The sequence below is a fragment of the Cucurbita maxima genome, unplaced genomic scaffold (genome assembly GCF_002738345.1).
Source record: "Cucurbita maxima cultivar Rimu unplaced genomic scaffold, Cmax_1.0 Cma_Scf00008, whole genome shotgun sequence".
In the NCBI taxonomy this organism is placed as follows: Eukaryota; Viridiplantae; Streptophyta; class Magnoliopsida; order Cucurbitales; family Cucurbitaceae; genus Cucurbita; species Cucurbita maxima.
In genome coordinates, this window is record NW_019272024.1 from 916,333 (window position 1) to 933,260 (window position 16,928).

The 16,928-nt window shown below is 33.8% G+C and overlaps 2 protein-coding genes across 2 annotated transcripts; both read right to left on the bottom strand.

Annotated features, from left to right (window-relative positions):
- Positions 1–6,480: 6,480 nt before the first annotated feature.
- Positions 6,481–13,600, bottom strand: LOC111483475 (protein RFT1 homolog). Its single transcript, XM_023129710.1, has 14 exons — positions 13,341–13,600; positions 12,825–12,904; positions 12,408–12,499; positions 12,097–12,257; positions 11,857–12,008; positions 11,070–11,188; positions 10,444–10,607; positions 10,187–10,261; positions 9,286–9,357; positions 8,446–8,583; positions 7,923–8,078; positions 7,256–7,308; positions 7,014–7,189; positions 6,481–6,921 (listed from the first exon to the last, which is right to left on the bottom strand). The coding sequence occupies exons 1-14, from the start codon at positions 13,393–13,395 to the stop codon at positions 6,861–6,863; spliced, it is 1,554 nt and encodes a 517-aa protein (XP_022985478.1). The 5' UTR covers positions 13,396–13,600; the 3' UTR covers positions 6,481–6,860.
- Positions 13,601–14,320: 720 nt separating this feature from the next.
- LOC111483497 (60S ribosomal protein L15-1) lies at positions 14,321–16,409 on the bottom strand. Its single transcript, XM_023129741.1, has 4 exons — positions 16,307–16,409; positions 15,802–15,968; positions 14,985–15,182; positions 14,321–14,774 (listed from the first exon to the last, which is right to left on the bottom strand). Exons 1-4 carry the CDS (start codon positions 16,308–16,310, stop codon positions 14,529–14,531), a joined length of 615 nt encoding a protein of 204 aa, XP_022985509.1. The 5' UTR covers positions 16,311–16,409; the 3' UTR covers positions 14,321–14,528.
- Between the last annotated feature and the right edge of the window lie 519 nt (positions 16,410–16,928).

Sequence of the window (16,928 nt, forward strand, 5' to 3'; positions counted from 1 at the left end):
TTCCCACCATTCCTACACCACCACCACCCCACCACCCACCCATTTCTTTTCAAATTTGTTACCTCTTCCATTTCCTATTTTCTTTCCTTTTTTCTCTTTTAAAGCTTCCACTTTGACTCTTCATGTTTGTTCTAAGAACTTTGCAATTGATTTTTTTTTTTTTTTTTAATAAATCCCACCAATAGAGTTGTGTATATATATATTTATGAGACCAGACCACATTCGAGAAGAGTAACGAAACATTTAGAGTGTAGAAATTTCTCTTTCTATCATACTGAAAGCCTGAAAGAAAAATCTAAAAGAGGACAATATATGATAGCTGTGGAGTTGAACTATTACAAATGGTATAAGAACCAGACACAACAATATATAATAGTGACAAATGGTATCAAAACCAGATACTAGATGGTGGGCTTGGGGGTGGACACTATGCAATGTGTCAGCGAGGACGTTGGGTTCCAAACGGACGTGGACATTGAGCAGTGTGTCAGTGAGGACGCTCAGCTCCGAGGGGGAGTGGTCATCAGGCGGTACTAGCAAGGATGCTGAGCCTCGAATGAGGGTGGACATTGAGCAGTGTGCCAGCGAAGACACGTGGCCCCAAGGGGAGTGGACACTGAGGTAGTGTGCCAAAGAGGACGCTGGACCCCAAGGGGGAAGTGGACACTGGGGCGGTGTGCCACACTGCGAGGACATTGGCCCCAAAGACAGTGAATATCGAGCGATGTGCTAGTGAAAATGCAAGGTCTTAAAGAGGAATAGACATTACGCAATTTATCAATAAGGACGCTAGACCCCAAATGTTATAACATTAAATGTTATAACACAAAGTTGTGGAGTTAAAGGTAGCATTTAATTTACATTTAAATTTAATTTCTCTCTCTCTTAGATTATGTTTATTATAGCCTTACTGTTTAAGTCTTGTTGTTCATGTTCATCTCTTTAATACTTTTAGGATAAGTATGAATTAGAGGAATTAATTCCTTTTTTCTTTTAGCATAAAGTATTTGTAACTGAAAAAATAAAAAACCCAGTTATTATTTTATTTGAAAATTCGAACATAAAAGAGTTTTGAGGAAAAAAAAAGAAAAAAAGCAACACATGTAGAATCATAAACGAGCCCCCTAGACACGAGACATGAGAGGCAGCTTTTTCATAATTTGTGTTCAAGAAAATTTTAATTCCATATATACCATATTTGTTCTAGTTTTTCTTTTTTAAAAAAATACAAAAAATTCCAAAATCCATCTTTTTTGGAATTTAAGAAAATTAAGAAAATTAAGAAAATGATTTAAATGAAACCATGAATATCCCTGCCTAAGTTTGACTTGAATAATTTAATGCTTAACATAACAATAAGGCTTCAAACTTCAAACACAATCATCTCTTTTCACCCATTCTACTATCTTTTCTTTTTTCCCCTTTTTTTTATTTAATTTAATTAGAGAATGTGAAAAATTAATTCTAATTCTAATTATATATATATATATATACGTGTGTATATATATAAATTAATTAAATGGAAAGAACAATAAATTGAAAGATATATATGGTAATATCTTTGTATATATATATAAAAAATCTGTCAAATCAATTCATTCCTTATTCTCTCTTTCCGACTCAACTTCTATTATTCCTTCCAACCCAATCTCTCCATTTCTTTTTTTTTTTAATAAATTAATTAAATAACATTTTACTTTCTGATTTCTATCTTTTTCATTTTTAATTTATTATTTTATTATCGAATAAATCTCGAAACTTTGAATTAGATCATTAAACTTTTAATTTTATATCTAATAAATTATCTAGTATAAATTTTAAATCATTATTTTTTATTTTTTAATTTAAGAACGTTTAGATAATCTTAACCATACATGAGACATTAGGAAAGAGTATTATAGAAATTAAGATAAAAAAAAAGATTTATATATGTGTGTCTATATATATATATATTTGGGCGCGTGTTCAACAACGTTTCAGCCGCTCCATTTCACTTTTTTGATATCCACTATTTGTATTGTATTATGTATATTTTATAATTCTAATAAGTATTTTAATTAAAATGTTAGATATATACATTATTCTTTAATGTTGGAGTATTTCTTTAACTCTATACTTACTGTTTAAAATATTTTAATTTCCTCTCTCTAACTATTACAAAATGATAATGATTATACCATTTTATTTTTTAATTAAATTAGTGAACCAATTAACCAATTATAATTTTTTTTTTAATTAAAATGAGAAATTAAATAATATAAAATCAATATATTAAAAAATAAAAAAGAAACTAGAGGAAGGGTTCAAAGAGGAAAATGTTATGGTCCAAAAGGAACAAAATTGAGAGGGAAATTTCAAACTTTTTTTTTTTTTTTTTTTTTCTTTACACACATTTGTTTAATGACGTAAAACATTCTCTCATGTCTCAAAAATGGAAATTGTCATTAATGCCAACATTATCTTTTTACAATTATCTTTTTACAATTATCTTTTTACAATTATGCATAATTATATATATATTTTTTTTTTTAATCCACTCTAAATTTTGGGATTAGTTCGGTGACTTNGGTGACACTGTATAAAGCAGCAAACCTATGATGAAAAAGACATCATTACCCTTCTTTCATTTCTACTACAAAGTTATGTTGTCCACTTCGTCACTTAAATTACCAAAATACCCTTCATTCCCTTTGTTCCTTAAAAAAGAAATCCTACTTTTTTTCCGCTCTTTATCTTCTTGTTTGAGGAAAAGAGAGAAATGTTTATTTCCTCAAATGCCTAAAGTACCCTTTGGATTCGTTGCCCTTTATTCACATGGTGTGAAACAGTTCAATGTGATCAATGATAATATAACTACAAGTTTTATACTTATCAAGACGCTAGTCAACTTGAATCTAATTCAACTGATTTAGACATCATATCACCGACTAAATCGTTATTTACTGAGAGAACACGATTCGGGAGAGAGAGATTGTTCTAGTAGGTTAATGACCAAATTACACTTGTTACCCATGCTAAATTCAAAATGACCAAAATGCCCTTCTCTCTCTCTTTGGTGCCATAGAGAGAGAAGAAGAACTTTAAATCTCAAAGGGAGAAGAGAGCATGCCATAGGCCCAGACCATGGAAATGGGCTGGTGGGGCCCAATTGTTATTTTCTTTATTTATTTATTTTTTAAAAAAGAAAAAGATATGGTGGGGCCCACATCTCATTTTGTCTCCTTCATTCCCTTCGCTCCTAAAAAAACAAAAAAGGAAATCCATATCATCATACTCATTCCATGTACTCATCAATTTATATATTCCTCATATTTGACGTGGCAATTTCTAATTGGTTCCTTATGCCACGTGCCTGGCACCGCATTCAGGCCCCACCAATCCACGCCACGCGTGATTTTCTCACAATTTCGCTTTTGAAAATGACCATTTTGCCCCTTACTTTTTTCCTTTATAACATCAGTACCTGCCCCATGCATGGGTGAGTTTGCATGCTTCAACCATGTAAGGACGTGTATAAATATAAAACCAATTCATAATTTATATTGAAAATAAAAATTATGTATTAAATAAAAATAATTATTAGTTCAAAAATAAATGCATTAAAAAAGATATAAATTAACGAGAGAAAAAAAAAAATTTAAAAATAATACTTTTTGTTTTGTTCTCTAATATTATTTTTGTAACATTTTGTATAATTAAAAATTATTAATTTGGATTTGGGAGAGTGAGATTAGCTTAAAACAAACAAAAGATAATGATGAGAACACTTCAATTATGATTCCTTCCTTTAATCAATTTGTCAAATCAAACCAAAATACTTATTTATTTATTTATTTATTTATTTATTATTAGTAAATTGGATTAATTATTTAAAATAATGGGAATAGTAATTTAAGGAAAAAAAAAGAAAAAAAAAAAGAAAGTAATTTGTGAGAAAGGCGAGTAAAGAAGGAAGGAGAGGGATCCCAAGAGAGTCCCCAAAATTAAAGTTAATAGAGAAAAAGAAGATTATGGGGTCCCTTAAAATACAAACAGAATCATTCAAATTATTTCCATTTTTCAGACCTATGGGACCCACCCACTTCATCATTCCTTTTGCCCATCCCACCCTCAACCTTTGACTTCTTCCTTCAAAATTACCGTTTTAGCCCTACAAAATGAAGAACCAATTTGTTATAAATTAAAAAATTCGAACACTAAATTATAAATTTAGGGAAGGATTTGAAATTTTAGGGGTTAAGGGTTTTTGTTTAATCATTTAGTGTCAAGTGGGAGACCAAATTATGAGCCCATTTGAAGCTAAGTGAGGAAGTGATGTAAGCATTGAGAAACTTTCATGTTTTTGTGTCCAAATTTTGTGCTTCAATTTAATTTGTATTCAATCAAGCTCGTGCTTCCCCACTCTCCACATCAATCGAGTGGGGAACACGCGCCACTTGTATATGCAAATAATGAATCCATGCATGTGATTAAAGGGAAAAAGAAAAAAATAACTTTCATTAGGTTTAGTTAACGTAAGATCCCACGTTGCAGGTGGGATGGGCTGTGAGATCGGAAAAATTTCTTCCTAACATGCCCATTTCAACGATATGTAATGGGCTAAAACAAGCAAACAGTATGCTAGCGGTAGACTTGGACTGTTACCGTTAATGTTTAAGATACTTAGTAAACCTTACGCAATTAAAAGACCCCATGAAATCATTACATGTTTTAAGCATCAATATAATCAAAATGGGTATCACCCCACATTTTGAGGGTTTGGGTAAGGTGTTAAAATGAAAAAACAAATGATTTAGACCCATCCGATCCGATGTTTAAACTAATATCATATAGTTTTCGAGTTCAATAATTAGGAATGAAAGATCTAACTAATCAACTTTTGAGATGAAAATTAATACCCTATCGACTGAGTTATGCTCAAATTGGTCGAGACATAATTTCAACCTCTTCCTATTGAATTTAAGATTTTATAAGTAGCAAGAATTTACAAAAATTATTGAGCCCCATGATTCATAGGTTTATTGTAATAAAGACAATAAGTTCACTATGATATTTTGAAAATAAACAGAGAATTTTGAATAAACTTTTTTGCTCTTGATGTGCTTCTGGTAATCATCATGGATACTGCAATTTGAAGGCAAAGATAAAAACAGAGTGAAATCCATGAAAGGAATCCAAGCACTGAAGAAGCAAGACTCAAGAACTCTCATCATTCTGCTTTAGAACATGGAACATTTGTATGATGAGTTTTGTTGGATACAATGGCTAAAGAAAAACCCCCAAAGTCTTCATCTTAATCATAAGTTCCATTTCACCTTTTCCATCTTTTTGTTACCTTTTTCTCTCCACGCTTTCAAACCTTATAATTACCTCTCTCGATTATTATTTCTTCACACCTGAAATTGGAGGCCAACCCACAAAACCATGAACCATCATCACCTCTTCTCCTTTGCCCATCTCCTTCCTTCCCTCTCTTCTCCTGTTTGAATCTTTTTTGATCTACCAATCGAGCTTTTATCGAAGAATATAAAACAGCTTGCAGATACAACGGGTCGAAAAAACCTATGGCATGCTCTTCACTCAACGTGTTGCTTCATTAGAGATAACAATCATGAAGAAGAATTGAACTTGAATCCCACAATTCAAATGAAGGAACACGCTGCTTTAGGTGTTCATCTAACTAACCAAGGAGCATAAACAATGTCATATCATTGTACTGTATAGTAGTTTCGAATTTCGCCATGGTTTTTAAAACCAAGTGTCATTCTAAAGGAAGATAATCAAGGGTAACTTTCATTTTCACTTGCAGATGGAAGTGCAGAAACTAATAGGAAATCCTTGTGACATGACAGTGTGAAGAACACAGTTGAAAGTAGAAGAAATCAGGGGGAAACCAGCAGATTGGAAGAAGTTTTGTTTTTCAGTTGTCAACCACTATGACTAGTTAATGGTTGGAAGAGCATAGAAAGTACTCCATTGGATAATTAGTCATATGCAAGGCTTTTAGAAAAGATATTGGGAAAAAAGTGCCTTTCTAAAGTGCCCTTCACTCTGGCTTTTGTTAATTTCCGCTCCTATGTTTCTACTAACAGTGCCTCTTCAAAGGGACATGGCAACTACTTTTGTTCAGAGATCCTAAATGAAGAAACAGGGCCTCTTATGAAATAAAAGAATTCAGCAGAATAATCAATACTGGATGATGCTTAAAAAGCCATATCTAATATCACACCATATATATCAGATAACACCATCATTATACTTGGAATACAAAATATTAACGTACCTTGGCACATGACGAGCAAATACTCCTAATCATTCAAACTTTGACCAAGTTTAGTCTGAAATCAACTGATCTCATTTATAAAAAATGATTCAGGTAATAATATTAATTCATGAAGTTTGCATATTTCTATGTATAATTGCTTGATGTAGTAGACCAAAAAAAGGGGATTGCATGCAAATATCAGAAATCAGATCTCTTCAGAAAGGAAATATCTGAATCAAATTGTCATAAAAATGGAGTTCAGATGAGAAAACTGATAGAGGATATAATGTACTTATGTCAAGATATCAGATAACTTGAGAGCATAGTGAAGATAAATTAGCATTCATAGACTACTGATCAGTAATTATCTTGCTGAGTTATTTCTGAGAGATTACCGAAGCTCGGCGGTATTCATTTGTCCTTCTCCTGTCATGGATATGTTCGAGATATTATCCTCTTTGGCTTTCCTACAACTTCACAACTGATTCAAATCGAACGGGAACTTGTGGCTGGATCGACAAGCATTTCCCGTTGCCATATCCAATCAGATAAAAAAGACTTTACTATAATGTTCAGCTCCCCAGGGAAATGCTTGTCAATCGGAATGTTGACGGAAACGAATAATTTTGTTGATAAAGGATCTCTCACGGCGATAGCTATTAAGAACAAAACAGAAATAAAATTTTATAAAACAAAGAATTTAAGCAAAAGAAAGTTCAACTTAATGACAATAAAATAGAATACTCACATGATGAACAATGACACAAGGAAGCAAGTTAAGCCAATCAAAAAATGAAGCAAAAATGTTGACCAAAAGTTTTTCTGGTCCAGAAATACTCTCTCTGAAATAAGAGTCAGAACCCCTGAAAATAATAGAAATATCCATCCTGAAGGCAAGCAGCTGTTGAAGGAGAATGATGAGTTCTGTAGAGAGAAAAAACTAACATTATTAACGGGGAAAAGAAAATTGTGCTTATAACCAAAGCATACCTTGAAGTAGCGTTTGATGAATACGGCGGAGTACGTTATCCTCAAAATCATATCTTTTATAATAGTCAAGAAAAATACTACAAAAGTTCCATTTCTTCAATGAGCATCTAATCATTGTGTGTTCATAAACTTCGTCTTCATGTCCGACGTACGATGGAATTTAAAATAGTAACATCTGCGACAAATTTTAAAGATATACGACACTCTATATCTAGGCATGTTCAACTTGAATGGCAAAATGAATGGCAAAATGAATGGCGTGAGGAACTAACCATTATCAAACATATCTATATTCAACAACAAACCATATTTTCCTTAATATTGATGAAAATAATTATTGGCATTGCTAATGATGAACCAGTAGACTTCTAATAATCACCAACCGGCTTTTATCTATATGGACGCGCAATCCATATTAGATGTTTATCAAGGAAATTTGATAAAACAGTGATGAAATAGTTCCCTCAAAGAAATTCAAGGGACCCATTCCCAAAACATGGTTTCAAAAGTTTGTAGCCAGCATAGGTATGGGGTTTGCACTTTGAATTTGGATTATAGAAGTTCGATCTAAAACTATCATACTTGGGAAGTAAAAACAAAATAATAAAGTCGGAGGAAAAAAAAAAAAAGCTATACGAACTATCGCACAATTATAGAAAAAGGATACTTATAGAATTAGCAAAAATCAAGCCAACTACTCCAGATGACCGGATCAGCAGAAAATTTAGCACGACATAGATCAATGAGAATAGAAGCAATGAGTCATTTGACTTCTTGAGCTGGCTCTCATTTGCAACAGCATGTAGGAATGCTTCTGAAGTCCCTGATGTAAGATTAAAGCAAACTAGCAGTCAGGAAAAAATAGATACGTTTATACTTAGATTTCTAGTTTAATTTCTGCCACCAAACTTTCAATATATGTTCTCAAAATAAGATATTCCAGAACTTATTTTAGATCAGCAGGTCATAAGCAATGACACAAACTAAGGCCTTACAGCCTGCAATTCTGGCTAACGATTGTTCTTTTTTCCTTTAAATTGGCTAAGAAACAAGGATAATGAGATTTTAAAGCAGAGTAACATTTTCAATCTAAATGAATGCAGCCTCCCGTCCGCTCCCTTCTTTGTTAACATTTAGTGATATGCAGAGAGAAAGACAGCAGTTAAAAGAACAAACAAGCAATTACTAACCATTCATAGCCAGCACGATGATATACAGGCAATAATATCGGAGAGCTGTTGGTGCTTCTCCATCACTCCATTTCTGGCCATATAACAATCTAATGAGGGCATAAGAATAACTTGGACCAAATGCCATAAATATAAGGCCTGCATGAAATCATAAAATTCATTTTAAAGATCAACTTAGAGATAAGAAAAAAGTCGAGCACAGAGGCTTCAGTGCATTGCAAGGTAACTTTCAAAAAAGTCAAAAGGGAAAACCAGGTGGGAGTTTAGAAAATGTTACATGCAGGTTGAACTCCATTTTAGATTAGGAGTATAATAATACATCAATGATATTCAATTTCAACAAAAAGTAAATATGAAGGAAAATTCTAAATTTTCACTTTTTAATTTTTTTTACAACAATCGTAAGTATTCCAGACCATTCTGTATGCATCCCTAGCAATCACTGACCCAATCATGCAATATTTCACATCAAAAACTTATGGGAATTATAATACTTTAGGCACTTATAGGATGTGTAATATATGGCTCAATCCAATTTAAACAAAGTAAAATTAATACCATAACTAGACAACTGAATTTCATATGCTAAAACCAGCTAAATTTGGAGAGCAACACAGCAAAGATTATTATCGCTGAAGTGCCTGAAGTAGCCAATTCAATTTCAGGAATTGTGTGGAATTGTCTCAAAAGAACTATTTCTCGCATAGGAGCATACTTCAAATAACAAAAATATCATCAAATTTTTAATGTGCAAAGAAAAGAAAGACCATGAAAATTAAGGACAATCACAAATAATTGTATACAAAGACTATAGTAATACAATTAATTGAAATTTCATACCAATCAGCAAAACTAACTTGAGAGCTTCTGAAAGACAGATACCAAGTTTTCTGGTTTTATCTGGGTGTTCTCCTATCAAATAGAAAGCAAGTCAAAATAAAAACCAGCAAATGAAAATTTTGAAGTCATGAGAAATGTCTTTTTTTCCCTTTCCCTTTTTGGAGCGTGCTTCTTGGAATTTTCATCCACAAACTAGCCATCTTCATTAAAATGCTTGCTTTATAACAATTTATAAATGCACATTAACCAGAAATCAGAAGAATAGTTTCTGAAAGTAAACAATTTTCAGAAATGCATTATATCCACAAATCTTGAATACTGATAGATGGAGGCAAGACCATCATCTCTACTAAACTGTCTAGTCCTGCCCCTTTTTTCTGGGAACAATAGGAAAGAAAACCAACCATGCCTTGCATTCTAATGCTCTATGGAGGTGCTAAATAGTGAATACTAAAAGAATCGTTTAGCCCCCACTTTGAACGTTGAAGAAAATTAACATTTTCCCTTCCTCATTGATGACATATGTAAAGGAGGAAGCAAGGATGATCGGGGAACGATAAGTAAGGGAGTGGGAGGAGGATAAAAGAAATCAAAATAAACGGGAGAATGATATTACCAAATAAATTAGACCCCGATAGATTGAACAAATTATACTAGACAAAAATCTTAAAACATTCCATAGTTGAACTCTGGAACTTTATTTATAGCTTGAATCGATACACTATAATTGAACAAGTAGGGGTCTGGTTTGAGAACTAAGCCATGTAACATAAACCCATTTTCCCAAGCCTACAGTGTAGGAATTCAATAAAAATATACTTAGAAGACAGAAAAGACAAAAAAACTTAAGATTCTAATTTCTTTTGTAATTTAAATAAAGGATTAAGATGAATATATAAACCTGATGCAGACCTTGCAAATGTAGTGTACGAACTTTCTTCAAATGGAAGAAAAACCAGTCGCACCACTAAACTTCCTGAATATAAGTAAATCACTACTATTAATATACTTATTGAGTTGAGGATAGTAGAATATCAAGATCTTCACAATCTTATCCATAGAGGTAAAATAATTTTGATACGAGTCTCAGACTTTTAGGCAATTCCCCTGCATGAAATCTGAGTGAAATTGTACCACGAGCTCAAAAAAAACGCTTACCCAATTTATCTACCAAACCATAAACAGCTTGGTTATATGGTGTATCTAACCACACAAGAACCATCTTTTCGCCTTCTTGAAGAACCAACTTTCTGAAGGATTGTAAAGTAAATAATATGCACATGTTTGAAAGCTTCTTATCAAAATCCTTCATGTTTCCTATTCTGCAAAAAACAATCCATAAAAACTACATAATTCAAAAAGGTAAAGAAAAACGGGAGTGCAAGTCATCCATCCATCATTTGAAGGAAAACAGAAATTCAAGGTGGCAAGTATAAAAGTTAATACTGACAAACTTTAACTTGAATTAACTTTGTGCAAGAAACACACCCTCATTGCACTTGTCACTGACATCTCATTCCAAATTTAGTAAAAATGACGCACTTCATTTTATTTGCAAAACTAACTGGGGAAAGTTTTCTGAATCCAAAGAAAAAAGGGAGAAAGAAAAAAAGAAGGGAAGAAAAGGAGAAAACGCAGAAAGGCATGGTTATGTAGATTCTTGCAAAACACACTTCTGCTGATAAATAAATGTATTGCAGGCAGAGAATTTTTATCCATTTCCAACCAAAATAATTAACTTTATAGAAAATTACTGCAAATATGTTGAATAAAATGGTAATTACCTGAAAGGAAAAAGATCTGACCATCTAAATGCACGAAAATAAATAAAGTAGACCCAGTATCCTAAGAACAAGCAAGCGCCGTATGCAGATTGTGATAAAGAAAATATGATTCCTTTCTCCTGCCAGTAGCAAATGGATTCTAGTTAGCAGCAGCAATCAATATATAATTGTTATGGAGTTCAAAAGGCTGAGAATAGAACAGATGAACTAACTATATATTTCAAAGAGTGAATTTCAGAACATACAATTTGACACAATAAAGTAATAGTAATAGATTACAAGCTGATAGGCCTTAGCCAACAATTTTACTTATCAACATAAACTAGGGAAGATTTGATAGCTTCCCTTTCTCTACCAGTTTATCCTCAGAGAACCGTTAGAATACACAGAAAAAAGACGCCCTTCCCAGTTTATCCACAAACTAGCCTAGAGAACTGCATTGTATTGAAACCACCTAATAGACCCGTTGACTTTGGCAACTGACTAAGAAGCACGGACCATGTTACAGCTCTAGGACATTTATCAATGAATACATCACAATCAGGATAAGGTAAATTCATGTGAGGTCTCCTCGATAATAAAGCATAATTCAAAATGTTCCATACAAAAGCCTATATGTAATAAGAAATGCACAAAAGCATAATTCAAAATGTTCCATAATTCAAAATGTTCCATACAAAACCCATGAGGGCAGGAGTAATGGAGAATGTGATAGTCAATAGGGATGATGTCTTAGGCTTTCGAGGTTGAGTATTAATACAGACAGTTGGTGTCTTCTAAATCTTACCATGTTACTTGACTTCACTAGGAGGATGTACATCGTAATGCAACGTGAAAATGTAGCCATGGTTTCGACTAGAAGTCGCAATTTAAGAAGAAGCAAGGTCTGAGAAAGAATGTACAAGGGCTCTGCCAATAGCTCTAAAATACACGCACATCCTGCCATAAAAGAAAAACAAAAGTAAAAAAAACAGGAACGCTATGGTTGAAGGATATAGAGGTTGGAAGTAAAAAGGAACATGGTCACCATTAATTAAGATGGCTTGGGCATATGGATTAGAAAAGGGAATATCTTGCCACCAAAGAACCAGATAACATGCAGCAAGAGTAATAACCAGTCCAAGTGGGAAACTTAACCAGGCTACTTTAAGTAGCCTCCTTGAATTTTCCTCAACTGAAGTGCTGTCACTGCATAATGTAAAATTAATTCAAGAGCATCAAATTTATAGCTGGAATACAGCAACAAAGAAGTTACAAATCAACATTACAAACTGAAAAATGCTATATATAGTGGTTGAGGGAGTGCTTAATACAGCACCAGTAATCATGAGAATGCACCTTAACTCGGCCCGCATGCATGCTCGTCGAAATCCCTCCCGGCTAAGAAACAGAACACAAGTCACAAAGAGATGAAATTGTACTGCATAAACCTGCATTTACAGAAAACGTTTATCAAATAAGCCACAAACATGGAGACAATAGTTCAAAATTACAAATACTTCGTTGAGGGTGGGGTGAGGAGTTTTCCAGGAAGAAACCTTCAAGCGTTACACAATAATTGATGAATCCATTTTTTCTTTTATGTTTTAGTTGTGTCTTCCCAATTAATTTCTTCCGGTTCTGACTTACAAGGTCGTCAGTAGATTTAACTTGTCAACGTTATGTTACATTGCATGAGAAATATCAACATGAACTCAGTGACAAAAACACATCTAAATTCCAACGAAAGGAAGAGAAATGGAATAGAACAAGTACCGCATAATCCTCTTCCGTAAGATGCCTCACTATCCACAAATTGAAGATGAATGGAATGCCTCTTGACAAGAATTGGGTAGCTGAACCATAATCCAACAGAAATATCAGATTGTTAAAGCATAAACTCAAAAGTTATTGTAAATGAACTAAGACGTGAAACCCTTTATTCAATTAATCTGGCTCTGGTCAACCCCTATACTCCCAAAGAAACAGAATAAAACCAAAACTAAGAACCTGGCTCAACAAAACTCGTCAATTTGTACTAAAAAGGCAAACTCACTCCCCAAATTATCTACAATCAACATTCTGAAAATCATCGAGTTTCTAGAATAACAGGGTCTTTATAACTGTTCGTAAATAAAATTTATCGAAACAAAAAACATTGCCCCATGAACTTTCCATACCAACCATGATCAATTGGAGAAGAAACTAAATTCTCGGCCAAATTAATAGCCTACAGCACAACAACAGAAGACACATGGCGAAAATAAATGAAACACCGAGCTCTCAACTGACCCATTAAGTACTTAAACGTGCGAGAGAGATTGGTAGCGTCCTTGTCACTGGCCATTTGAGATTCTGTAGCGGCTTCAGGCTTTGGCCTTTGAAATGGAGTGAGCTTAATTTATCAAGAAATTGTTTTCCTTGGTTGAGTTTTCTTATGATCTTAGATCTCTTGGCAATCGGAACAAATGAAGTCCACAACCTAGAATGGAATCGGATTCCGAGCTTCCGAGCTTCAAAATCTGGAATATAGTCCCGACAGTCGCAGGGATTCGTTCTGATGGCGGCACATTAAAGTTACCGCGAAAAAAGACCAGGCGGACCGGTTAGGTTAGTCCGGTTGGTCCCGCCAATATTTTCCCAAAACCGAACCGTTCGGTAGTTTTTTCTTCTTTTCATTTCTAGTTATTGGGTTTCAATTCTATAGCTGTAGGACTTCCAAATTTGGAGTTCAATCACATGCCAATGGGAAGATATAATTGTATATAGCTATTAGCAACGAACTATTTGGTTATCTCGACTTTGTGTTACGCCTAACCAGGTACATTTTTATGGTTATCTTGAAAGGAAACACGGTTTGAAACTAACCGAGCAAGACTTTGTGTTACGTTTAACCAAATGTGTTTTTGCTTTTTTCATCGAGATTGGGGTGAACCTCTCAATAAGATTCAAACTCATATGAAATTTTGTTCTCATTCGAGTTCTCCATCAAACCACCCAAGTATAAAATCCAATAATACAAGGGACTATATTTCGATGAGGAAAAGAACTTTTTCCTCAATCGAGCTAGTTCAACAAAATTATTTAGTTACATGAAATAATTCCAAACTTAAAAGTGAATTAAAATGATTAAACTCACTATTATTTAAAAAATATGCTTTCCATTGTTGCAAATGATGCTTTAATCTTATCCAAATCAAGCAGCATTTGATATTGGATCCCATAAAGTTCATAAATTTGGTTTAGAGAAAATAAAATGATTATTAGAGGGAAAAAAGAAGAGCTTTGTAACAGAAATAGCCGAAGTTTTCTCAAGAAAAGAACCAAAAATGTGTTCACATGAAGAAATAATCCAAAAACCAGTTTGCCTAACAGTAAAATTAAACAAAAACTTGGAAGAGATGAAAGTTTCTTTTCGACAACCAAGCACTTGAGCAAAACAAAAGGATGATATAGAATCTAATGAAGAAGTCACTGAGATTAACGGTAGCGACGAAGAGAGAGAGTGTTGTTTCTTTTCCATGTTGCCCTTCTTGAAGGTCTTGCCTTGTGGTTGAGATGCCCCTTTCCACGAAGACCTCTGTACTTCTTGCCAGCAGATGTGAGTCCACGAAGTTCCCTGTGCTTGTGTACAGGATTGCAGAGCCAGTTTATTCTAGGATCGTTACGAATAGCGTTATGGGCAACATCAACCAAGATCACTTCAAAGTATTTGTAGGTTGAATCCTGCAGTAAGTAGCGAAGAGAAATTATCAGAGAAACGCTTGAGCAAATATGAACAGAAAATTAGGCATGTAGGGCTCATATGGGAAGGTTAAGAAGTGACTCAGATACTTTGGCATATTTGGTTCATTGAGAAAACAATGTATGAGGAATAAGTGTCTGTCAATGCCAAGATCATTTCATTTTATCTTAATATACTTGATTGATTGTTACCTCGTTAATCCAGTAGGAGTTGAGGACCCTAAGACCACCCAACTTACGCCCAGCACGCTCCTCAGCAACTGAACGCTTACTGCGTTGAAATTTCAGCTGGGTAACACCCTGGTTTGTTGGCTTACCATATACGATACCCTTAGGAACAGGCCTCTTCCTTCCACCACGCCTCACACGTACGCGGTATACCACATAGCCCTACAAAATTTACTAAAATAAGCAAATGCAAATACACAGATGATATAAAAATAGTTATCTTATTTTTAAACAAACGCAAGAAAATGGTTCCACAAGATATCAAATGGGGAATATCTTTTTCTTTTCTTTTTTTCATATTACAGATCTATGTTTTAATGTGCAAGATTAAAAGATCATGAGTTATCCTCTCTTCTAGTAAAACAAATATCAGAACTACTTCTATCAAACTTAATTACTTAAGCGATTAAAAGATCGTAACCCAACCCAAGTTCGAGTTGGACAAAACTAACAGAAACACAAAGCATAAAAACGAATTCTGTCCAAGTTCTAACAACCCATAAGATAGACGGTCAATTTCAGGAAATAATAAGTAATGCATAAACCGAAGCAGGGTCGCGGGTATACAACATTATTTGCATAGAGGAAGTATCAAATTCTACATGTAAACGAATTAAGCAAATACGCAAAATTTCATAGGAAAAACACCCACAGCAAAAGGAAACAAATTCCGTATTGTTCTCATTACTTCTCAAGTTCCGCAACATGTCGTGAAGACCCAAAAAAAAAAAAACACAATAAAGCAAGTATCAGAGAGGCAAAGGTATTGAAATCCATGTACCTGTTTGGCCTTGTAGCCCAATCGACGTGCCTTGTCTGGGCGAGTGGGATGCGTGACACGAACGATTGACGGGTGCTGGCGATATTCCCAGCATCTTACTCTTTGCAGAAACCTCATCACATCGGACTGCTTCTTCCTCCATAGCTCAGACACGTACTTATAAGCTCCTGATAACGACACAAAATGAATGTCGAACCCAAGAAAGATAAGGTTCCAAATAACGAATTTTCCAGCTAGAAAAAACGCAACAAATACGAAAAAGAGAAAAGAAAGAGATCAAGAGCACTTTCTTTCCCATTGTGTCAACATAAGCATTCAAAAATCTTCCTATGTTTAGAAACTTCTGATGAAAATCTTCAGCAAAACTAGTATCAACATACAAACCTATACTTTGATGAATTGTGATTAAGAATGAAAATGCAGGAGGTCAAGAAATACGGCTCGAGTAAACATATTTGGAAGCAAAGCAAGGATCGGAGAACAATGAGATGACGCTTGTACGTACCCATTTTCGCAGCGCTCGGCGGAGAAGACGAATGTAGCTAAGAGAGAATTGAGGTATATAAGTCTGGTTGTCAAACTAGGGTTTTTCTAGGGCTAACGCCTTATGTTTGGCATTTTTACAATTTTGTCCCTTGATTTCAGCATGGCTCTATCAAACGCTGTCGTTTTGGCTCTCTTAATAGTTTATGCATTGTTAATTAGGTTTATATGTCTTGAGAGTGAAAATAATTATAAATAAACAAATAAAATTGTGTTATCACGAGACTTAGAATCATTACAAGAGTAGTTGTAATAGTAGTCTCTACTTCGAGTATCATCTATCATTAAAATCTCATCATTATCTGATTATGGGTGATGTCGTTGAATATTTGCAAACTTAGATCATCAAACAAGATTACAATCATGATTGTTTCAATGTCTGGAACAATAAGAAGGACGAAAAAGATGAAAATACGAGATAAATCATAAAAAAAATTAAAATATTTTTTGTACCCAAGTTTAGTCATTTTTAAAAGATGGTAAGTGTAGTGTCAAAAATCATTAATGATCTTATTAATTATTAGAGCATAGCTTAACTTACCATTATTAAAAAAAAAAAAAAAAAAAAAAAAAAAAAAAAATTT

What these genes read in the sequence shown, in the direction of transcription:
- LOC111483475 (XM_023129710.1), bottom strand. Translation starts at nt 13,395, where the DNA reads ATGGCCAGTGACAAGGACGCTACCAATCTCTCTCGCACGTTTAAGTAC. An exon ending in TGGTTTGGTAGATAAATTGG is followed by an intron (nt 10,262 to 10,443) that starts GTAAGCGTTTTT and finishes ACTTATATTCAG; the next exon opens with GAAGTTTAGTGGTGCGACTG. An exon ending in GATTTTTGCTAATTCTATAA is followed by an intron (nt 7,309 to 7,922) that starts GTATCCTTTTTC and finishes CTATTATAAAAG; the next exon opens with ATATGATTTTGAGGATAACG.
- LOC111483497 (XM_023129741.1), bottom strand. An exon ending in TGGGCTACAAGGCCAAACAG is followed by an intron (nt 15,183 to 15,801) that starts GTACATGGATTT and finishes TAAATTTTGTAG; the next exon opens with GGCTATGTGGTATACCGCGT. An exon ending in ACTCCTACTGGATTAACGAG is followed by an intron (nt 14,775 to 14,984) that starts GTAACAATCAAT and finishes TACTTACTGCAG; the next exon opens with GATTCAACCTACAAATACTT.